Source organism: Microcaecilia unicolor, chromosome 4 (assembly GCF_901765095.1).
Source record: "Microcaecilia unicolor chromosome 4, aMicUni1.1, whole genome shotgun sequence".
NCBI lineage: Eukaryota > Metazoa > Chordata > Amphibia > Gymnophiona > Siphonopidae > Microcaecilia > Microcaecilia unicolor.
Window position 1 is genome coordinate 189,869,163 of NC_044034.1, and position 24,570 is coordinate 189,893,732.

The 24,570-nt window shown below is 45.1% G+C and overlaps 1 protein-coding gene and 1 long non-coding RNA gene across 5 annotated transcripts in view; both read left to right on the forward strand.

The window, feature by feature from the left end:
- Nucleotides 1–24,353, forward strand: part of LOC115468917 — a 172,091-nt gene extending 147,738 nt beyond the window's left edge. The window contains exons 10-13 of one of the 4 annotated variants that reach the window (XR_003941932.1): nt 3,163–3,477; nt 10,172–10,270; nt 15,397–15,648; nt 23,634–23,704. Coding sequence is in view for 3 of the 4 variants with exons in the window: in XM_030201065.1 (XP_030056925.1) it covers nt 3,163–3,477; nt 10,172–10,270; nt 23,634–23,932 (713 nt within the window). In the remaining variant the exon portion in view is untranslated. Of the gene's footprint in view, nt 1–3,162; nt 3,478–10,171; nt 10,271–15,396; nt 15,649–23,633 lie in introns of those variants that run through there. The other 3 variants (XM_030201065.1, XM_030201066.1, XM_030201067.1) reach the window with 3 other exon arrangements.
- LOC115468921 lies at nt 8,226–9,936 on the forward strand. Its single transcript, XR_003941934.1, has 3 exons — nt 8,226–8,307; nt 9,022–9,025; nt 9,600–9,936. It is a non-coding gene; the product is annotated as an uncharacterized LOC115468921 (long non-coding RNA).
- Nucleotides 24,354–24,570: the final 217 nt, after the last annotated feature.

Here is a 24,570-nt window from a genome sequence, read left to right on the forward strand (position 1 = left end):
CAGTGGGGACGGTGTTCTTTGGGTCATAGGCAGCATTTCTCTTCCTCCAAACACGGCGAGTTGAGTTCATGCCAAAGAGCTCAATTTTTGTCTCATCTGACCACAGCACCTTCTCCCAATCACTCTCGGCATCATCCAGGTGTTCACTGGCAAACTTCAGACGGGCCGTCACATGTGCCTTCCGGAGCAGGGGGACCTTGCGGGCACTGCAGGATTGCAATCCGTTATGTCGTAATGTGTTACCAATGGTTTTCGTGGTGACAGTGGTCCCAGCTGCCTTGAGATCATTGACAAGTTCCCCCCTTGTAGTTGTAGGCTGATTTCTTTTTTTTTTAAATTTTTGAAGTCTTTATTAATAGATAATACAAAACATCTGAAACATAGTACATTATGCAAGCCGTGTTACATGTCATTTATGTAAGCCAGAGTATTCTCATAAGTTCACGGTTATACAATACAAGTCAGAGTGATTATTGCTCTATGTACCAAAGAGAAAATAATTCTTATTGCATTGAAGTGTCAAATAAATTATTCAGATTTATGATTCCAAAACTTCACATTTTCAGAGTTTTCATTTATAATATTCTGTTGTTTACCCATCCCTCCCTCCCTTCCCTTCCCACCCACCCTTCCGGCACAACTTTAACAGAAACCTTATCTCAAGTTATACATGAAGAAGAAAAAAATCCCAGATCTGATGCCATCTGTCTAATTGATTATGCCTCTCTGCTAGAAGCCTTTCCATCTCACAGGTGTATCTCAGTTTTTGGACCCATCTGGTGATAGGCGGAATCATGGGCTGCTTCCAACATGCAGCAATTATAACTCTTGCGGCAGTTATGGCCTGTCCCACAAATATATGCTGATTTCTGGAAAGGCTCACTGCTCCCCCAAAAAATAGAAAGAACATTGGGCTCCATGGCATTGGGCTGCCCATCCACCTCTGTAACCTGCTGTGAATCGATCTCCAATAGGCCCTGACCTTCTTACAGGTCCACCATATGTGGCCAGCTGTGCCACGTACCCCACAACCCCTCCAGCACAGCCCCGTCAATGTGGGGTAGATACGCTGAAGACGCTCAGGTGTCAAGTACCAACGATACAGCACCTTCACCGCATTTTCCCTGAAGGGCACATGAGACGACACCCTCACCACTGCCCGCTCCAACCTCTCCCATGTAGCCTCCTCCAGTTCCATGCCCAGTTCCCTCTGCCAACTCTTCCTATGAAGTGTGTAGTTCGGGGATTGTCTGTTAATAATGTGATACAGGCGAGAGACCAGCCCAGTAGTCGTAGGTGGACCTTCACAGATAAGCTCTATCGCTGTCTGTTCTCTGGCCATAACCTCCCGAACTGTCCGTGTCTTAAGAAAGGATGCCAATTGAAAATAGGCGTATCGATCAGATCCCACTTGTAGGCTGATTTCTAACCTTCCTCATGATCAAGGATACCCCACGAGGTGAGATTTTGCGTGGAGCCCCAGATCTTTGTCGATTGACAGTCATTTTGTACTTCTTCCATTTTCTTACTATGGCACCAACAGTTGTCTCCTTCTCGCCCAGCGTCTTACTGATGGTTTTGTAGCCCATTCCAGCCTTGTGCAGGTGTATGATCTTGTCCCTGACATCCTTAGACAGCTCCTTGCTCTTGGCCATTTTGTAGAGGTTAGAGTCTGACTGATTCACTGAGTCTGTGGACAGGTGTCTTTCATACAGGTGACCATTGCCGACAGCTGTCTGTCATGCAGGTAACGAGTTGATTTGGAGCATCTACCTGGTCTGTAGGGGCCAGATCTCTTACTGGTTGGTGGGGGATCAAATACTTATTTCCCTCTGCAGAATGCAAATAAATTCATATACTTTCCACAATGTGATTTTCCGGATTTAATTTGTGATGTGCTATCTCTCACTGTTACCAATAACCTACCCTTCAATTATGGGCTGCTCATGTCTTTGTCAGTGGGCAAACTTACAAAATCAGCAAGGGATCAAATACTTATTTCCACCACTGTATATATATAGTTATAGAATACTAGCGTAAATTGGCATCAATGCACCTATATTTAAGTGTGGCCATTTACACTCGGTCAATAGTAGGCATAAATGCACGAACCTAAATGCAGCACTTTAGTTTGTAACTTACATGCCCTGCCCATGTTCCTTCCCTGTGAACATCCCCCTTGCATTTATGTGCTAAGCAACTTGTGTGCATCATTGATAGAATAGCACTGAGCGCTCACGTAGCACTGATGCGTGCATGTGTACACTTACCCCTGTAACTGCTAGTATTCTCCAAATTTAAGTGTGCAACTGGTGCTTAAATTTAGATTAGTTTATTTTTCATGTAATATACTGCCTTACATAAAATCAAAGTGGTTTATAAATCAATAAAAACAGAATAGAAGAGAGAAAAGAACACCAACAATGAAGAGAAAGAGAGGATAGTAAAGACATTTGAAGCAGAAGGAGGAGAGAGCACAAAAGGTGACCACACAGTCTGCCAAGTGGCTAGGATAAAGGACCATGTTAAAAGTATGAGAAGGGGAGGGGTTTTGTGGTTGTAGATCAAGATACCTACTTTTAGCTGTACTGAGGGGAAGTTAGAATTTTCAATGCATATTTTCAAGCAAAATTACACCTGCAAAAAAGACAGATGGAATGGATTGTGGGTACATCGCACACATGGCAAGTTTGAAAGCACACTTTTACTTTGAAATTTGGGCAAAGTTGTCAGGAAGAAGTGCCTACAATGTTTGTTCTAAAGCAGGGCCACCAAGAGACAGAGGCAGGCAAGGGGCAGGGCCGCCGCAGCACTGCCCCCCCCCCACTTGGGTTGCTGCCACTCCATACTCCACCCCACTTGGGCAGCCACCGCCATACCTTCCTGCGACAGATCCTCTCTTGGTCTGTCACTCTCTTGTTCCTGTGTGCCAGGACCCGGGTTATCATGTTAATGCAATCACCCGGGTCCTGACACACAGGACCAGGAGAGAGGCAGATCCCGGTGCTGGACTTCCCTTGGAAGCTGGGCCCGGGAAATCTTGCTCCCCTCCCCTCGGCGGCCCTGTTCTAAAGTGGACAGTTTGGAAATTTGCCACATAAGAGAGGATATTGATTAATAGAATTTAGCAACTGTGCTCTTTGTTTGCTTTTCTTTACTTAGCTATGTATCCTACTGTGTTTGAGATTGAAAAGATTCCTCTCTGCATGGAAGTCAATAAGTTACAAACTCTGAGAGTTCAAATTGCTGATTTTGCACCCAGGGATATCCAAGTGGGATGGTTTAAATCACAGCAACTCTTTAATATGGAGATAGCCACTACAGAATCACAGATTGGAGAGAATGGCCTCTGTTTTGCTGAAAGCGTAATTAAGTTCACACCCAAGTGGAATGATCAAAATGCTGTAATAACATGCAGAATTGTACATTTGGCAACCAGCCATGTTACGGAGAAGAGCTGCATACTCACACTCCAAGGTCAGTAAACATTGACTGCTTAATTCTTACAAATGAAAGCATAGTTTACATAGGCTTTTACCCTGAGATATTGGACTGTCTGAAAATTATCTTAAGGCTTGATGCTCAAACAAACCGGGCTGCAAGGTTTCATTTAGACTGGTTTTAGCCACTTGGAAGGTTTGGTGTCCGCCTAACTCATGGAATTCCTTCACTCACATTCCATTTTAAATAGCTCTCAATCTTGGTTTAGGCCTTCATATAGTACAGAAACTGTATTAACCACCCTGGTAGCCAATTTCAGGAAAGAACCGAGCCTAGGTAGGAAAATTCTAATTTTGCAGTTTGATATGTCTAGTGCTTTTGATACAGTTGATCAATGCATTTTACTAAGCGTGATGGATCGTTTTGGTATTTGCGGTACAGTTTTGCAGTGGTTCAGTGGATTTCTAAAATCTAGACAGTATCAAGTAAAGCAGGCTGGTCTTTTGTCTCCGTCCTGGCCCTCAGTTTGTGGTGTTCCTCAGGGCTTCCCCCTTTCCCCTATCCTGTTCAATTTGATGATGACTCCACTAGGTAGTTTACTGGAATCCAGAGGTTTTAAGGCCTTAATATATGCTCATGTTACCATTTATATTCTGTTTTTTGAGAATTTATCAGACATCTTGCCTACCATCAAATCTGGCTTGAATCTGATGGAATCCTGGGTTGCTGAATTCAAACTTAAACTTAACAAAGACAAAACCACATTCCTGATTCTGAATAATCCCTATCACCCTGTGGTTATTCACAATTTCATGATAGATAATGTAACTTGCCTGTTAGCTACTACTATGAAAATCCTAGGTATAACCATTGACCAGTATCTGTCCTTTGAACCTCAGTTGTCTTAAGGTGGTTTCTTGTGTCTTCAGTACATTGTGGAGTTTGAAGCGATTGTGCCCTTTCCTTTCGAGCTCTGTCTTGCATTCTTTGGTCCTAACATTAGTCATTTCCAGATTTGATTATTGCAGTGCTGTTTACTCAGGTTTGAAGTGCTCCTTAGTCAGCAAATTACAATCAGTGCAGAATACCGCTGCCTGCCTTGTGTGTGTGGAGCTCCCCACCATTCTAGGGCAACTCCTTTCCTGGTTAAATTGCATTGGCGTCCAATAAATTCTCGGATCACGTTTAAGCTTTGTGTACTTGTTTACCAAATTTTGTATGGCCTGTTCTCTAGTTACATGCAGAACCTGACAGAACTGCCTTCATGAAATGCATTTCCTATATCTAGGTAATATCTTATGCTTCACTATCCAAGTTAAAAGACAGCCACAAAAGTGGAGAAACTGGATCCGCTACAAGGGGAAATACAGAAACAAAGAAGTAGTGTGATCAACAGGACACTTCCAAAAAAACCCCAAGAAGACGAAAAATAAAACGTGTTCTTTAATAGTAGATAAGACTCGACATGGCATTGTGTTACGGCGAACAACGCCTGCCTCGGGAGTCTACAAGTTAAAATAAAATATACAAATTTAAGTACATGAAAATGTGTAAAACAAAATAATGTAAAGAATATGAATATATAATTATAAAACATAAAAATGTACATATTGGCATAAACAGTCATTTATGACAAAACCAAGTAAAACACATATAGCTATCCAGAAACATATTCAAAAGCATATTGAATACAGCATATTGTTATAGATGGATGAACATGTAGTGCTGACCTGTATGTGGTAAACGCCAGTAGGTGGAACTGAAGAGACAGCGAACCAAATCAAGCCTAGAGTCAGAGAGAATGCAGTATGTGTGTTTAAGAAAAAAGACTGATGAACAATATACATATAAAGCTGAGGAAAAATTAAATACAAAGGGAGGTATAAAGAGTTAACAGAAAAAATGTACTATGGTGACATAAAAGCTACAGGAACAAAAAAAGGACAGAATCAATGAGAGAAGGTACATACCTTTAAAAAGTCTAATGATGGGTGAATATACAAAATACGTTGGTAAAAAGCACAAACAAAACTGTAGAGACAAGAGAAAGGGAGAAGGCAGGTCTAAATAACGGGAAGCAACAAAAAAGTTGGTAATATTGTAAAAAGTAAAGTATAAGTAAAAAAGGGGGGGAGTGTAGCGTGATAGAAGTAAAAATGTGGTGAGCTACACTGATGCTGGTGCAAAAGGAAAGATGCTGTGAGCTACAAAAGTACTGGTGCAAAAATGGTGCAAAACAACGAATGAAGAAACAAAAAAGGAAGAGATACATAGAACACTGAGACAAGACTGCAGAGGGAGACAGTCAGTGAAATGTGCAAATAAAAAGAACATGAAGTGAGTCTATAAAGTGCAAATCAGGACCGGATGGAAATAAATAATATCCGGATCAGAGCCCAGCTGGGTGTGAATATGGAGGAGTGGCCTAGTGGTTAGGGTGGTGGACTTTGGTCCTAGGGAACTGAGGAACTGAGTTCGATTCCCACTTCAGGCACAGGCAGCTCCCTGTGACTCTGGGCAAGTCACCTAACCCTCCATTGCCCCATGTAAGCCGCATTGAGCCTGCCATGAGTGGGAAAGAGCGGGGTACAAATGTAACAAAAATAAATAAATAAAATAAACACCAGGGTGCCATAAGGGTGGAAAAAAGGCATGAAAATGGATAAATAAATAATGGCAGCACAAAAGATAAATATACTAGAGAGGAGAATCTAGTCCAATGTGTAAAAGATGAGTGAGCTAGTGCTGAGATAGATATTTAAATGTAAAAGGGTGGCAAAGACAGGGAGGCAAAGTGAAACTATCAGGAGACGTAGAGCAGTGCAGGAGGGTAATGTACACATAAATGCAAACGCCATGAAAACACTAGGAAAGAAAAAATATATATATATACCTAAGAGGAAAATCGAGTAAAACAGCAGAAGGAGGCAGTCAGTGAACAGTGCAAATGGAAAAAATATAAAGTATGTATGTAAAAAACAAGTCAGGATCCAACCAGTAGGGTAATGTACAGATAAAAGCCAAGACGGGGGTGAATGTGAACATCTATAACAATATGCTGTATTCAGTATGGTTTTGAATATGTTTCTGGATGGCTATATGTGTTTTTACTTGGGGGGTCTTTTACTAAAGCTTAGCTCGAGTTATCTGTAGCAGGGCCCATAGGAATAAAATGGGCCCTGCTGCAGATAACTCAAGCTAAGCTTTAGTAAAAGACCCCCTTGGTTTTGTCATAAATGACTGTTTATGCCAATATGTATATTTTTATGTTTTATAATTATATATTTATATTATTTACATTATTTTTATATATTTTCATGTACTTAAATGTGGTTATTTTATTTTAACTTGTAGATTCCTGAGGCAGGCGTTGTTCGCCAAAACACGGTGCCGTGTCGAGTCTTATCTACTATTAAAGAACACTTTTTTTATTTTTCAGCTCCTGGTTTTTTTTTGGTAGTGTCCTGTTGATCACGCTACTTCTTTGTTTCTATATTTCACTATCCAAGTTATAAGAATATTCACTATACATCTATTCATACTGCAAGTTTTACCTACCAGGCTTCTAAGATGTGGAGCTCTTTGTCAAATACATTGAGATATGTTACTGATTATCTATTATTTTGTAAGTTGCTGAAGGCATTTCTATTTAATCAATCTCTCACCTGCCATTTCTTGTGTATGTTCACATTCCTTGCATTGTACTGCAGCAATTGTTTCCTGTTAGCCACATTGAACCTGAACTTTTTTGAGATAATGTGGGATATAAATGTCTCAAATAAATAAATATTCAGCACTTAACTAGTCAGGGTAACTGCATAAATAGGACCGCATAAAAGTCGGTCCTATCTTTATGCAATGCCCCATAGCTGGTTAAGTACTGAATATCGCACTTAACTGGTTATGGGTTAGTTGGCTCCATGAACCCGGAAATTCAACGCTGGTCCGTGAACACGGCCCGGCATTGAATTTCCGGGTTTAACAACAGCGACGGTCAGCAAAATATTGATCGTCACCGGCTGGATGTTGGTCCCAATGTGAATACATCCCTCATCATGTTTTAGTGCAGGGCTTGCAAAAGGGAGACCGGGGGGGGGGGGGGGGGGGTAGACAAACATGAAAGATTTTCACTAATAATAGAAGAAATGAGGAGGGGAGGAGTGGCCTAATGGTTAGTGGAGTGGAGGAGTGACCTAGTGGTTAGAACACCAGTCTTGAAATCCAGAAGTGGCTGGTTCAAATCCCACTGCCGCTCCTTGTGACCTTGGGCAAGTCACTTAACCCTCCATTGCCTCAGGTACAAACTTAGATTGTGAGCCCTCCAGGGACAGAGAAATACCCAGTGTACCTGAATGTAACTCACCTTGAGCTACTACTGAAAAAGGTGTGACCAAAATCTAAATAAATAAATAAAATAAATAAATAGTGTAGTGGGTAGCAAACCTGGGGAACTGGATTCGATTCCCACTGCTGCCTGATGGCCAGCAGTGTGTTGAGATCCTGGGGAACCAGGTTCTATTCCCTCTGCAGCTCTGTGTGACTCTGGACAAGTCACTTAACCCTCTGATGCCCCAGGTACAACATAGTATAATGTACTACTTAGATTATAAGCCCACTAAGGACAGTCCCAGTACCTGTAAAACGAAACTGTAAATCACTTAGGTCTAAGCGGTATATAAATGTTTAAATGAAATGAACCATAAAAGTAAGCAAGCAGTCCCACATCTGATTCTGTAGCATGTTTGGTAATTATAAGGTAAACTGTGAGTGTTTAACATCCTGTGCCATCTGCCCTGTACATCGCTCACTCTCTCGGGAAAAATCTCTCTCTGATGCTGAAAGAGCCATCAGGCATTTTATTTACTAGTAAAAAAGGCCTGTTTCTGACACAAATGAAACGGGCGCTAGCAAGGTTTTCCTCGGAGTGTGTATGTTTGTGAGAGATGAAGTGTGTGTGTCATAGAGAGACTGAGAGAGAGACAGACAGAGACAGTGTGTGTGTGTGTTTGTGTGAGAGACAGAGTGTGTGAGAGACAGAGTGTCTGTGTGTGACAGAGAGATAGAGTGTGATAGACAGGGGGTGTGTCAGAGAGACTGTATGTGAGAGACAGTGAGTGAGTGTGAGCCCCTACCCCCCTCTCGCAGGGCCCCCTCCCCACCCCACCCCCACCTCTCTGGTCTCAGGACCCCCTCCCCACCTCCCTCTCCCCTGCCCCGCCTCCAGCCATCCATGTCCAGCGACCCTCCTCTCCCCCTGCCCCCCCTGTAGCTACCCATGTCCAGCGACTCTCCCCTTCCCCTCCCCCCTCCAGCTACCCATGTCCAGCGACCCTTCCCTTCCTCCCCCCCGGCGCATCAAACCCCCTCGCCACCTGCAGCTGCCAGTGGTAACGGTGTCTGGCCACTGCTGCTTCCCCTGTTGAGCAGCAGCGGCCACTATAAAAAGAAAAGAAGCGATAAATGTTTTTAAACCCAGTCTAAATCATTCGCAAATGCCTGAGTCTTACAATGCAGTCTCTGCAGCTGCTCCTTCTCTCGCCTGTCACGTCACTGCACTCCGGGGTCTTACTCCAGGGGCAGTGATGTGGGGGCAAGAGGAGGAGCGGCTGCAGAGACTGCGTTGTAAGACTCGGGCATTTTGGAATGATTTGGGCTGGGTTTAAAAATATTTATCGCTTCTTTTCTTTTTGTAGCGGCCGCTGCTGCTCAACAGGAGAAGCAGCAGCGACCGGACAGCGTTACTACTGGCATCTGCGGGTGGCGATGGGGTTTGATGCGCTGGGGGGGGGGAGGGTGTGTGTGTTGATGTGCTTCGGGGGAGAGGGGTGTTTGATGTGCTTCGGGGGAGAGGGTGTTTGATGTGCCGGGGGGGGGGGATTGGGTGATACAGCGGGGGGGGGGGGGGGTGTTCTGTGGTGCTGCGCTTGTAGTTTCTTGATGCGCTGCTCCCTGCCACTTGCTCCGAAGTGGCAGGGATCGGCACACTGACAGCTGATTCCCAGGCAGGGGGAGGAGTAGGGCAATACTCCTCCCCCTGCCTGGGAATCAGCTGTTAGTGACATCCTGGCTACGGAGCCTAGCTCAGCAACTCCAGGAGCCACGGACACAGGCAGTCCCACATTAGAACGTTGGTGGTGAGAATTATTATATAGGATGAGTGAAATTATTCTTTTGAGAATTTGCACCTCTTTTGCATGCTTAATTGATGTTTGGGTTTTGTTTGGTTCACAACAGTACTAGCACACATGCAAAGATGTACAAATATAGAAAAGCTATGGGATGAGTAGAAAAGTGGACATAGACTGTGAAAGCTGTGGCTGAGCAATACTAAGGAGTCAGAGGAGTGAGTAGAGAAGTCTTAGGTGGTAAACTATTAACCTGGACTGGAGGAGGTACATTAGGAACATCTGGACTTTGGAATGAAGTCTGTTCAACAAAAAGGTGCAAGAAGTGAAAAGACTTGAAACTGAGAAACCAAAAGGGGGCAGGACCAGAACCATAGTGAGTGAAAGTTGATAGATGTGGAAGAGCCAGTAATATTTCCAGAATTATCAAATGCTGTTCATATCCAGACCTCCCAAAATCATCTTTGCTGTAAATTTATTCAGCTGAATACATTTACTTTCCAGCTTCCTCTCTCCACCTCCCCCCCCCACCCCCAACAGGTAGACTTTGCAGGAAGCAGCACAGAAGTTAAATAACCTAATTGCACTGATATTGAATATTATAGGTGTTTCCACTAACGTGCCCAACCAAATCTCTGAATCTGATGACGTTCCGCCACACCTGCAGGAAGATTCTGGATCTGTTCAGATGCTCCCAATAGATGGTAAGTACCTTGTTTTCATAAAACAATTCATTGCCCTCTTTCACAAAAATTCTCTCTTGCTTTCTCTCATTCTCTCATAGGTACAATTTGCTTGTTTGGTTTTGAGAGGACAAGGGGAAAGGAGCTCAGTTGGTGGTGGGGGAATGAATTTTCTTCACTTTCCCTCAGATTGGCCTTGATTAACTCCCCCCCCCCCCCCCCCCCACTGACACTCACTCTCATTTTCTCACATACACAATATCATGCCACCAACCCCCTCCTTCCAAATGTAACTCTACCAGCCTCAATCCTCCCCCCGTTTTGTTGGAAGTGCAGCAAGGTATTTCAATATAATATTTTCAAGCTTTGTATGTCTTAATCTATTCTTATTGACTTTCTTTGTGTTTCTTTCTTGAACCGTCTTCAATTTCTTAACTCTTCTCTTTATTCTTTTATTTCGATTTATTTTCATTTATCTAGCCATTCCTTATTAATTCATTGTATCTTTTTCCACATTTCTACTCCCCTTTCATTCTAATTGTTTTCTTCTGTCATTTATTTTAGTCTAGATTTTTCTATCTGGATATCTTTCTTATGCTTATGTTATAGGTTCCATTTCTTTTGTTTTTCCCTTTTCTTGTGTTTTTCTTTATCTACCTATATTACTACTACTTATCATTTCTGTAGTGCTGCTAGATGTATGCAACACTGTACACTTGAACATGAAGAGACAGTCCCTGCTAAACAGAGCTTACAATCTAATCAGGACAAATAAGGGATAAGGGAATTACTTAAGGTGGGAATGATAAAACAGACATGGGTACTGAACAAGTGAATAGGGGATAGAAATTAAAAGCAGCCTAAAAAAGGTAGGCTGTTAGCTTAGATTTGAAGATGGCCAGAGATGGAGCTTGTTCCAGGTGTTTGGTGCAGCAAGATAAATGGAATGGAGTTGGCAGTGTAGGAGAAGGTATCCAGTGAGCGGGGAGGAGTGTAGGGAGAGATAAGAGTGGAGAGGTACTGAGGAGCTGCAGAGTGAATGCGCTTCTAAGTCAATAAGAGGAGTTTGACCTGTATGCGGAAATGGATAGGGAGCCAATGAAGTGACTTGAGGAGAGGGCTAATAGCATAGCAACTGCAGCAGAATATAAGTTGTGCAGCAGAATTTTGAAAAGATTGAAGGGGAGAGAGATGGTTTAGTGGGAGACCTGTGAGAAACAAGTTGCAGTAGTCTAAGCAAGAAGTGACAACAGTGTGGATAAGGGTTTTGGTAGTATGCTCAGAAAGGAAAGGACAAATTTTTGTGATGTTATAGAGAAACGACAGGTTTTAGCAGTCTGTTGGATATGTGCAGAGAAAGAGAGAGAAGTCAAAGATGACCCCAAGATTACAAGCTGATTAGTAGGGAGGATGAGAGTGTTATCCACAGAGACAGAGAATGGGAGAAGATAAGAAGCTCAGTCTTGGTTATGTTTAGTTTCAGATGGCAGTGAGACATCCAGGCAGCAATATCAGCAGGCAAGCTGAGGCTTGGGCCTGCTGAAATTCTTCCATTCTCCTCTCCCTTCCTTCCTGCTCTCTCATGCACCTCTTGCTCCTTTCTTCCTCTCACTATTCTTCCTACCCCCTCACTCAACTTTCCCCACCTTTCCATAATTCTTTCATCTTTCATCTCATCCCTCATCTCTTCTCTACCTCTTCCTCCTTGCTTCTCTGTCCTCTTCTTTCCTCACCCTTCTCTCAGCTCTTCTTCCTTCCCCTTGTTCACACTCTCTCTCTTCTAAAATAACCCTCTAAGGGGTTCTTAACCAATGGTGCCAACGTCCCCAAGGGATTTGTAAAGAGGTCAAAAGGGATGAAGGGTCTTGAAATTTGAGGCAATTTATTGAAACTTTCTAGGCAGAGTGAAAGCAGTTATTAGGAAAGTTTTCAAAGGAAATTTCCCAGGTAAATTATGTACAATGTAAATAGCATTGTAGCTTTAAGTGTGACTTCTTTAATAGTATAACTACCTACTACTGTAATTTCAGTGACATATGTAGCTGTCAGTATTCACTAGTGGACACGTGCTTTAGGAACGGAGTGCGAATGTTTCATTGATCAGTTAAAGGGGTGCAGGAACCAAAATAGAGAATCTTGAGAATGCAAGCAGAAATTTGAACCTGTGTTTACTTTCCAATTTCAAGATTGCTTTCACCAAAGGAATTATTTAATATTTTTTTAACATCAGTATTAAAATACCCAGATTCTAATATGCCTCTGTTACAAAAGATATACTACATTACTTCTTCATCTGTGGAAGACTTTAAGAACTTGAATGTTTCAACTTTACTTGAATCCTTTCAAGTGGAAATATTGGGAAGAGCTACTCTTTTGTTTTCTTACAAGATAAAGAAGCTATCTTGAGACTATCAAGGCGCAGTGCCCCCTGGGTGCACGGAGCCAACACTAACATGGCGCCGTGCCCCGATGGGCATGCGCAAAGGAGTCAGCGGGGTGCGAGCGTGGGGAATTTCCCGCCGCACAGCAGCACCCCGCTGAGGTGGGTGGGGAGGAAAAGGGGGTTTATAACCCCTGGACGGAGCCCAGATGTCCTCTTTGGGCATCTGGGCAGCAGCCTGCAGCACGGCGATTCCTGGCAGCGACTTGAGCACCGGTCTTGTAATCCAGAGGTGGCAAACTTGAGCCCAGGCACCGGAACGCGAGAGAAGCGGTCCAGATCGTCCCCGACGCATACAACGCAAATGCGGGCTTGTGCCCAGCCGATCGGCAACAAAGCCACGTGGTGTCTCGGTCTCAGCGTCATGGATCGGAGCTGCGGAACCAGCGTCGCGCGGTCCTCGCAGTGAGTATAGGCATCCGTGCCACGGGGGGCTCAGGGTAGGGATTAAAAAAAAAACAACTTTTGGATCCCCAATTGCGGCCACACCGGATTAGAGGGAGGCGTCATGCAGTCGGACAGTACGCCCACCCCCTCCCAGTGCCTCACCGTTGCACTGCTTCCCTTTCCCGCCCCCTGCACACCTCTGCCCCGCCCCCTATGCAAGACTTCAATGGAAGTCTCGCGAAGCTGCCGCTTGAACTGTTAGTAGCAATTTTATGTCAGATTTCAAGTTTTTGAACAACTGTTTGCCCCCATTTGCATGGACAAATAAAACCCACAAGAAAATGGAGGTAGACCAATAGAGTTGAAACACAAGGGTTCGGCTTTAATTGACATCTAAAAGCACAACAAACAGTAATGTTTAACACAGGATTCAATGAGTCCAAACAGAAATAACAATTGTGGCACCATTTAACCAACCATGGAATAGTGCCCACAAGAAAATGGAGGTAGACTAATAACGTTGAAACACAAGGGTTCGGCTTTAATTGACATCTAAAAGCACAACAAACAGTAATGTTTAATGCAGGATTCAGCAGTATATCAATTGCACAGGAACAATTGAAGTGTAAAACAGAGACCTGCACGGGAACGGGACAAATAAAACCCACAGAAAATGGAGGTAGACCAACTATCTAGTGTAAAACCTCTTACAACTATAAAAGCAGCAAAACTGCAAAAAGTTGACAAGCAGCTGTATTGAGTGTACCGTACAACAGAGAATTGCAGTGGTTCCCAAACCTGGTCCATACTCCTGGAGGCACCCACTTTCCAGCCAGTCAGGTTTTCAGGATACCCACAATAAATATTCATGAAAGAGATTTGCAAAGTTTGCATGCAGTGGTCCTGGAAGCTCCCCAGCCAGATTTCCAGGATACCCACATGCAGTGCAAACCTCTCTCATGACACTGCAGCAGCAGTAGACAATCTACGTTTCAAAGGTTTCTGAATGAAAATTTGACTTAGTTTGAGCACTTGAATACTTATCAGAAGAACGGATATTCTGCAACAACTTTGGTTGGCACTTGATATACATATGAAAGTCTTTGCATGTCATATGCTTAAAGTTGTGGTGCACAAAGAGAATTCCCTTTACAGATTCAACCAGAAGTTTGTTTCTCTCCTTTGTCCATTGGCTCTGCATTAAGGAAAAAACTCGTTCAGTGTTAGCATTATGTGATGGAATCGCAAAGAAAAACTCTGCAATGATAAGAAGTTCTGAGAAACATTCCTCAGTCTTGCATCTGTTGAAGTACTTCACCCATTTCTCATGTGACAGTAACTTTTCAAAATCTTCATTTTGGTTTGACTCAACAAATCTCTTCAAGTTGCAGAACTGATCAAAACATTTGCTATCGTCAATGTCTATTTCCTTTTCTTTGAGATATGCCACAGTTGCAAGAACTTCATCCCAACTTGGAATTTTAGTGAAAGCCATCCATGAAAATACAGTGAACTCCTCCAGTGGCACGGTCCACATTTCCAAATATTTCAAACATGTGGTGTACAGCGAGGCTACTTGTGAACAAAACGCTTCACAGTGGTCATCCAGTCCATCTTGATACAACTTCTTTAACAACTCCTTCACCTTTAGTGACATGAAACTCTGTTGTGCTCGACATGTGAGAACAGACTGGACAGATTTAAGGCAGTTCATAACCTCCAGTAGTGAATTATTTTCACGTTCAATTTTTTCAATGTGTGAATGGAACACATTCATCAGCGAATGCTTATGCCAAAGGTAAATCTCACTAAGATCATTTTCAAAGAAATTTCGGATCACAGCAGGTGGCATTTCTTGAGACAAAAAGAAAGACTTCAAGGTTGGAAATATCTGTAACATGCGATGGATGCTAGGAAACAAAGACAGCCATCGAGTCTTGCAGTGATAAAGTAGCTGACGATATTCCACTTCAACAAATTCACAGTACTCTTTTAAATGTTCAGTTCGAACAATGTAGATTGAGAAATAGTTGTAAATTTTTAAAACTATTGACTCAATATCAACATCAAGTGTATCAGCACCATGCTGAATGCAGTTATTCAAAACATGTGATGGACAACCTGTTCCAACTAATGTACCATTGCACACTGCTTTTTCCTTTCATCTTCTTTAAATTAGCAAACACATTCTTGCCAGTATCTCTATGCTGAACACCTCCAAAATTAGTATTACAATTATCTCTTGCAAAGGCTATACACTTCTGAAATAAGCTATGTCTGTCCAAGGTGTTCTTAATGCACGTTGAAATTCTTTCTGCAGTTTCAACTGGAGTGCTATGCACATCAATGAGTTTCGACTGTAAACCACCATTTTTCCAATCGAAGTAGTAAATAAGAATTGGAAACAACTTCTGAGATCCATGATTACTACCATCTGTCGCGACCGCACAGAAGCTTACACAGCTTAGTGCTTTTACAACCACATCAACGGAATGCGGAGCCAGCACACTATTAACAATTGCTTCGGTTTTTGTTCGTGCACATGATATTTTTCGTGCAATGTTGGACTCAGGTAATACTGTTTTTACTAACCTGCAACTGCAGTCCATAGATTTATAGCTATGATGATGTTTAACTGCATGAAACGCCAATGTTCCTTCAACAGCCGAAACAGAATCATCAATTTTGGAATACTGTGTTATGAAAAAATCTGTAAGTTTCATAGATGAGCTTTCTCCCCGAACATTCTTAACATGTTTCAACATTCTGATATGCGCCTCTAAATCAAGTGTACCTTTATGCGCAACAGAAATATAAGTCCCACCACCACATGTTATGCATTCCGCTTCCCTGTCATGTCGACCTGAACGAAAGCATGGATATTTCGCTTTCATCATATCAGTAAATGAACAGTTTCATTTCGGCATTTCTAGTTCAGCTGTTCTAAAGACTTTAGCTGCAGCATTCATTCTACCTTCTTAAATTCTCTTTCCCAAACCTCTGCCTTCTTCCCCTTGTTGAGTCCCAGCAAGGTCCATGTTCTCTCCATGGGTGGCCCACCCCTCTATCTCCTGCCTCTCAGGCAGAAACCCACCTACTTTAATTTCTCTACTTCAATCCGATATCAATATATTAGCATTCTCCACTATCAATATATTAGCATTCTCCACCATCCACCTTTTGCCAGCTCTCTCGCCCCCCCCCCCCCCCCCCCCTTACACGCTTCTACGTTCCCTTCTGGGGGGCACTTTTAAGAGAAACACCATGGACAATAAAAAGTTTAACAGAAAAAGAAAAAAACCCAGCATGATAGGATACAACTTGTATAGATGAGGAGAGGAATGGTAATGTAAGCCCTGAGGAGAGTTGAAAAAGGTAGCACAGAGAAGCTGCAGGAGAAACTATTTGTGCACCTTTGTTCCCAATGAAATCGAGGACAGGAGGTGATTTTATTTTAATCAACGGGGAGAGATGCCAATTACCCAGTTCCATTCTGGTCTCCCCCCCCCCCCCCCAGGTGGGCCCCAGTTTTCTTCTACTTCTCCGGTTCTCCCCCCTTCCCCCGCCACGTCCCCCCACCGCGACCGCATGGCCTGGGCCACAACATGGGTGGCAGCCTGCCTACTACCAACTACCAAGTGAAGTTACCTGCTAGCTACATCATCCGATCCGAAAGAAAGTGGCTCTGTCCGACCCGGACCCAGACGAGTCGGATAAAAAACAAATTGACCTCGTGGTCCTTGTCGTCGATATGGCGGCGGCTGCAGGCGGCAGGCAGTAGAACTGAAGCGCTGCACTGCGCGCCTGCCTGCGTGCATGAGTCGACTCGTGCTGCAGGACGGAGGACGGAGGGCGGATCAACTAATCAGCTGACTGGGGCGGGCACGTCACGCACGGACGCTGCACGTCGGACGAGGGGAGGAGACTGAGAGTCAGGAGGAGGAGCGGAGGACTTGGAGAAAACATGGACAAAGCCAGCAAACGAAGAAATCCACCCGGACTCCCGACGGCGCCCTCAAAAAGAGGACATGTCCGGGGAAATCCGGACAAATGGTAACCCTACCCTTTGCAAAAAAAAAACCAGTCTAAATTCAAAGGAGGTTTTGTTAATTTTGTTAAAATGGTTCCCTACCTCCCAGTCACCACAGCAATCATTCGTTAGTTCCCTGTGTAGGCAAATGGGCTGTCCCAAGAGTGAAAGGAAGTACACAGGGCAGCCATATTGGTCAGAGCACACAGGGGGCGGTCATCTTGGGGAGTCAGACAAGGAGTTATGGGATGTACTCAGGACGGCCATATTGGAGTGGGCAGAATTCGGATGGCCTCCAGAATTGGGGTCATCAGTACCGGCAAGCAAAAATAAATAAATAAATACATAAATAAATCAAATAAAATAGAGGCATTCGGGACACAGCAGCCAGCAGGTCTGAAGAGCAGCCTAGTGGTCTCTGCACTGGATTGTAAACCAGGGGTCCCAGGTTCAAATTACTACTACTACTATTTAGCATTTCTATAGCGCTACAAGGCATACGCAGCGCTGCACAAATCCCACTTCAGCATTTTTACACATGTAATGAAAGTATTACGGGATATGGTTTTAACATATTTTCTTGTTTCAGTCTACTTAGATCCCTTATCTTTGACCCTGTTACCACCCCCCCTTCCTCGAGCAGAATGGAAGCGGCAACGACCTCAGACAACGCAGAAGCAGGCGAACGGATAATCGAGGAAGAACAGAGTGCAACTCAACAGCAGCGAGACGCAGCAGCGCCAAACACAGAGCACACAAGTGCCATCACGCCAGAGTCGACGCGACCGGTGGTCCCAAGCAAAGCAAAAGGCCAGAAAAAGAAAGCCAAAACTGATACAACAGGGCAGGCCTTGTTTACAACACCGGAGGTGAGATCGAATAAAAAGAAAGGACAGAAGAAGACCATTGGATTGCGAGCACAGGCAGCACCCCGGCAGGCAGCAGCGGGCGTAGATCCCACAGAGTCGAAGAGTAACACAGCCGAAAATGTGGGGAGTCTCCCGCACCTGCTGGGACCGGACACGTCAGGACATTGGCAGAACCCCACTTCAGTTCCGGGATGGGCATTGCCGCACCCGATGATGCAAAACTCTGTAGCACAGGTAGTGGAATGCCCGGGGCCTGCGGCTGGGCATTGGCAGCATCCGGGTCCGGCCCTATTCCCATATGGCCAGAGTTGGGTTTACCCCCAGCAACCCCATCACTATGGTGCATGGCTGGGTTACGGTGCCGCCCCTTTCCAGCCCCGACAATCGACCTTCACGAAAGGTGCTGCCCCTCTCCCATCGCCAGCAATGGCCCTGGGTACCCCAGACCCTGGCTACGTGTGCCCCAAACCATCTATGGTGAGGACTGAGCACGCACTCGACAGCGGGCAAAACTGTAGCCCCCCGGGACAAAACCCAATGCAATTGAGCAGGGGAGAGCCGCGAGGCTTAACGGACAACCCAGAGTGGAGATACCCCCTGCTGACGGATACCACAGGTACGTCCAGCGGAGTGCACACGCAATATGACACGAATGTTAATATAAACAATGGTGAGGGGGCGGGCTGGCTTGAGGGGTGTAGTGCAATGATCATTGGAGGACGAGACTCACACTTGGGGGGAGGTGGTGACAGCGGGGGTCAACTTATGCCCGCTAACAACAATGCGAGGCCAGTAAAAGACAAGAAAGAGAAGAAGAAAAAGAGGGGGAAGGGAAGGAAGAGGAGTAGGCGGAGAGACTCTAGCAGCGACAGTAGTTCCGATTCCTCATCCTCCTCTTCCTCATCGGATGAGGAAGATGAGGCGCAGGGAGCAGGCGGGGCAGCTGCCGGTGTCAGGGATGCATGTCCCCCGCCGTTGGCTGCCCTACCGCGCCTATGGAGGATGGTCCCCAAAGCAACCATGAAAAAGATAAAAAGGAGAAAGTTTTTTGACATATTTCAGGTGCTTGAAGGAAGGAAGAGGGGTAAGAAAAGGAATAAGAATAGAAAAGAGCCTGCAGCTGCATGGGCAAAAGTGGTGCCTAGAACCCTGTTTAATTGGCTTAGGGCATTCCTCAGGGTGATAGATGTAGCCGGTCACTCTGACCCGACACAATATAGCCCTATGCTGGCTTATGCACACAGCATAATGCAGGCATACAAGGACTATGAGGGTTACAGATGGCTAAAATACGATGAGGAATACAGGGACAGGATGGAGGAGGATCCTTCACTGGGGTGGGGCTCCAAGGATGTCGACCTCTGGTTATACACCATGACGAACAGAGAGATGGCAATACACACAGAGCAGGCCCTTTCGATCAGGGGGGTTCAGTGGCGTGGGGAGAACAAAGGGTGTCCAGGAGGGGATCTGTTGGCGTTTCAACCGATCCGCCTGCTCCCTGCCGAACTGCAAATTCAGGCACGCTTGTGCCACTTGTGGTGCCCCACATCCCGCCAACAAGTGCGCTAAGAAACCCCCTGATAGTAGGCCAGTCACCCAGCTGTAACGTCCTTAACAGTTGTAAAGCCCCCTCCCTGGTCAACCTGACCACTATGCGGCCGTGGTTGGCACAATACCTGCGTAGGAAGGATGCCCACACACTTGAAAAAGGCTTTACCCAAGGTTTTAGAATACCTTATTACTGCATGAGGCTCAGAAGAGCAGTTAGGAACTCCCCATCAGTGATGTGACTGCGCTTGGAGGCTCGGGCGCGAATCAATAAGGAAGTGAACCTTGGCAGAGTAGCGGGCCCTTTCCCTAATCAGCCCTTCGACAGGTTCATTGTGTCCCCGTTAGCCATTATCCCCAAGAAGGACCCTGGCAAATACAGGCTCATACACAACCTATCCTATCCAGCAGGTGACTCTGTGAATGATTTTCTCCCCCCCCCCCCCCCCCCCCCCGAGGCAGGCTCAGTACAATATGCCTCTTTTGACATGGCAGTGCAGTTACTGAGGCGAGCAGGGCAGGGATCCCTCATGGCCAAGGCAGACATTGAGTCGGCCTTTTGACTTCTGCCAGTGCACCCAGACAACTTCCCCATACTGGGCTTTAAGTTTGAGGGTCAGTACTATTATGATAAGTGCATGCCCATGGGTTGCTCGGTGTCCTGCTCCTTGTTTGAATGTTTCAGCACATTTCTGCACTGGGTCATGGAGCGGGCCTCGGGGAGTAAGAATATCATTCGCTACTTGGACGATTTCCTATTCGTGGGTCCAGCAACCAGTGACACATGCCATTCCACGCTTAACCATTTCCGCACCATAGCACAGTCATTCGGTATTCCCCTAGCGAAAGAGAAAACTTGGGGCCCATGCACGCGACTGCAATTCTGGATTCCTGCGACATGGTGTCAAGGCTCCCCCTCGATAAACTTAATAAGCTAAAAACTCTCATTGCGGAGGCCTTGGACAAAGAAAAGGTAACACTGCGAGAGATGCAATCGTTAGTGGGTAACCTTAACTTTGCGTGCAGAGTGATCATCATGGGCAGGACATTCCTGCGCAGGTTATCCAGCTCAATGTCAGGGGTTCGGAAACCTTTCCATCATATTAGGATGACCAGGTCCATGAAGGACGACCTCAGGGTATGGGACATGTTCCTGAGCAACTTCAATGGCAGAGTAGTATGGTTAGATGCCCCAATAACCAATGCCGATTTGCAGCTATATACCGATGCAGCCGGCGGCATCGGTTTTAGGATTTATTTCCAGGGAGCCTGGTGCGCGAGGGTATGGCCGCAGAGTTGGAAAGGAGGTCCCATCACGAGAAACATCACATTCCTGGAACTCTTCCTGATAGTAGTAGCAGTGTCCATATGGAAGGAGAGGCTAGGCAACAGGAGAGTAGTCTTCTGGTCGGACAACAGGGCAGTGGTAGACGTAATTAATAGGCAAACTGCGCGCTGCCCCCGAGTGGTAGACCTGATGTGCGAGCTGGTACTGTTGTGCTTATTCAACAATATTTTGTTCCGCGCAAAGCATGTTCCTGGTGCAAGCAACCCAATTGCCGATGCTCTTTCTCGTTCCAAGTGGGAAGTGTTCCGGAAATTGGCCCCGCACGCCGAGGCGGAAGGAGGAGAGACTGTCCCCGAATACCTTTGGAGTTTCGGAGCCCAGAGGCCTGGCGATTGTTGAGACATTCACTGGCACCAAGAACATGGATGACATATTCAGCGGGCTACCAGAGAGTCGCCTCTTTCCTGGCTACGCAAGGATGGTGCGGAGGCCCGGTGCCAGACAGTGCGATAGTGGACTACATCATACACGAAAAGAATGCAGGAGGGTCGCACGCCTCAGTAGCCAGACACCTGACTGCATTCTCATTTTTTACAAAGATTGCGGGGTGGGGAGACCCAAAGAATAAGTTTATGGTCAGAAAGTTATTAGAAGGGTGGCGGCGTTAGTGCGGAGCTAGACCAGACAAGAGACTGCTAATAACACATGACATGCTGCTGGGAATTTGGCATGCTCTGGCGATCGTGTGCAAATCACGGTATGAGATCAGATTATTCCAAGCAGCATTCACACTGGCTTTCTTTGGGGCACTGAGAGTATGCGAATTGGTAGTCCCCTCCAAAAACTCCCCAGCGGGTTGCGGACTCCTGCTCAGCAGGGTTTCACTGTCAGGAAATACCCTTCGGTTCATTATTCACAGCTCTAAGACAGACCAGTTGGGCAGGGGGCAGGCAATCACTCTGGTACAGGTGGACTCGCTCCAGACTTGCCCGGTAGCAAACATCAGGGACTACCTAACATGGAGGCCCACTGGAAGCAAAACTTTATTAGTTCATCAGGACAGCTCCCCTCTGACCCCATTCCAATTCTCTGCAGTACTACGCAAATGTTTGCTGAAGGCGGGGCGCGACCCAGGGAATTTTGGAACGCATTCATTTAGGATAGGAGCCACCACATGCGCAGCAGCATCGGGCTTTCCACCACCATCCATTAAGAAGTTGGGTAGATGGAAGTCAGAGGTGTACAAGGGGTACATTAGGGAAGGGTTCCTCAGCCATCAGGGTTCCGTTTAATTCTAACTATCAACCACTATTTTATGTTACAGGGGGCGACCTGGGGACAAAAAATGTTTGGATTGTCGGCCACTCGTTTATCAAATGGGCTGCCCACCAGGCTGAAGCAAGACCGTAGGGATCCCACTTGGGCCTGGCTGCAAAAGGTGTAAGAATGCACTGGATGAGAGTTGGAGGGATGAAATGGGCACAGTTAGTCCCATTACTCCAGCGCCAAGCGGCCAACTTGGCCTCCCCGATAGCCTTAGTCATACACCTAGGCGGGAACGACATCGTAACCCTTTCTTGCATCGAAGTGGTCCGTGCAGCTAAGCGGGATTTGTCCGTAATTTCTCACCTGTTTCCCCATACCATCATTGTATGGTCCGACATAATCCCTAGATGGAGGCACAAACACTGCAGGCTATGGGGCAGGCCCAGAAAGAAAGTGAATAGGCTAATCACGACATGGGTTATGGGCGGGTGGCAGGTCACACACAATTGGGCTGACGAGATGTGTGAAGGTTTTTTCTGGAGAGATGGGACCCACCTCTCTGAAATTGGAAATGACCTATTTAATAATGATTTGCAGAACGTGCTAGAAACTGTAATTATGGCACAACAGGCCGCAGCTGCTGGTGGGGGTGGCCCGGGGCAAGCCTTGCTACCCTGGGCTGGTGGCGGGGTACCCAAGCCTGAGGGAGTAAGCTAGGCAGCGGGGACAGCTGCACTTACGGTTGAGCTCCCTTGCTGTGCGGCGGGGAGCTCTATATACGATTGGTCAGTCTTGCTAATGGCGGTGGACTGGGTTGGCTAGTAAGCCGGAAGGTTTGTTTGGCTTGGGTATATCCAGTGTAATGGTGTTTGTATTTAAAATAAAGCTGCGGCCAAGTTGTGCCATGTTAAGAAATGCTATGAGTCCTGTTATCATTTCATTATCGTAAATTCCATGGTAAGCCCGAGGGGTCTCGGCTGCCTATGTTATATTTTATAGGTCTGGGAATGCTGTATTTTATAGTGGTAAAGTTTTAGTATTTCCTGATGTATCTAGATGGACTCAGCTGAGAAGGAAAAAAGTTCTCGCTATGTGCCAATCAGTTTTTGCTTTGGGGGGGGCATCTTTTCAACTGTGTTTTCCCTGTAAATGTCTAATTTCTTATCAAAATGTTAAATATGTACAGTATACTATGATCCTTTGCAGTTGCAGACTTTTCTTCAAACTGAAGGCGTTTTGGGGACTTCTGCGATAGCTTCCTAATAGTAGACATTATAAGTTGTGGGGATATTTGCTCTGATACTTTCTTTTCTTTTCCTTTTTTTCTTTCTCCAGCTTCCTGTGGAATTTTTCTTTAGGATCCTCTCCTCTTTTTGTGGACTATATTGGATGCCCTGTAGTTGATATTTTATTATATATTTTCTTCGTTATTATTTCTGGATTTCTGATCAAAGTTGAAAATAATGTGAAATGATACAAATAAAATAATAATAAAAATGAACCCCCTGCTCTTTGTCTATAGGCTAATCTTTATGATGTTTTTTTCTCCTTAGGGGAAATGGGAGGCGTCCAGATACAGTGTGTCACTACCAGTCCAAAGGCTGGGGAAAAAGTGACTCTCAAGTGCAACTTTCTGGACTATGATCTTAATAAGACTGAATTAAAATGGTACAAGGGCATCTATCCCCTTCACAATGCCAAAGTTGAAAAGAAAACTTGTAAGGATGGATTTGTATCATATGTAACGTTTCAGACTGACAGGGAGGACAGAGAGTGCCGCATCCGATGTGAGATTACTACCGACGGGGGAGGCCAGGAGATGGACGTCTGCTATGTTCTTAAACTCACATAGATCTTTCCACCAGGGAACTGTCAGCATACTAAAAGGGAAAGAAAAGAATAAGATCTGCAAGTACTGCATGAAACAGAGATTGTTTCAGTTGTAGATAGGGAAAAATCTGACTGATTCTCAAGGATTGCTATAAAATTCTAGCAAGGACATGTATAGATGTTACACTGCAATGAAGATGAGCCTTGTTTGGGAATGATAAATTTATGATGTGAAGTACAGTTTTAGAAAAGAACATACAAATTGAAATCAAGACAGAAACAAATATTTTCCAGAGAAGGGATAATGGTAAAACTAGAAGACGTGAATTGAGTAATGTCAGAAAAGTTTTTTCAGCGGGGAGGGTGATTGATGCCTGGAATACCCTTCTGAAGGAGGTTGTGGAGAAAAAAACTGTGGTGGAATTCAAAAAGGCGTGGGACGAAAACAGAGGATCTCTAATTAGAAAATGAATGGTATAAAAAAAAAACTTAAAGGGTTGCATATGTGTTTGCATGTCCAGTGGTGCTTAGATAACAACTCTGGTTATATCAGCTAAGGCTGGTGTTGGGCTGGCTTGTACAGTCGGAGTCCTGCATATAGCAATCCAGTTTAGGGTGGGCTGGAAAGAGTTTTATTTATTTTGCTGCATTTATATCCCA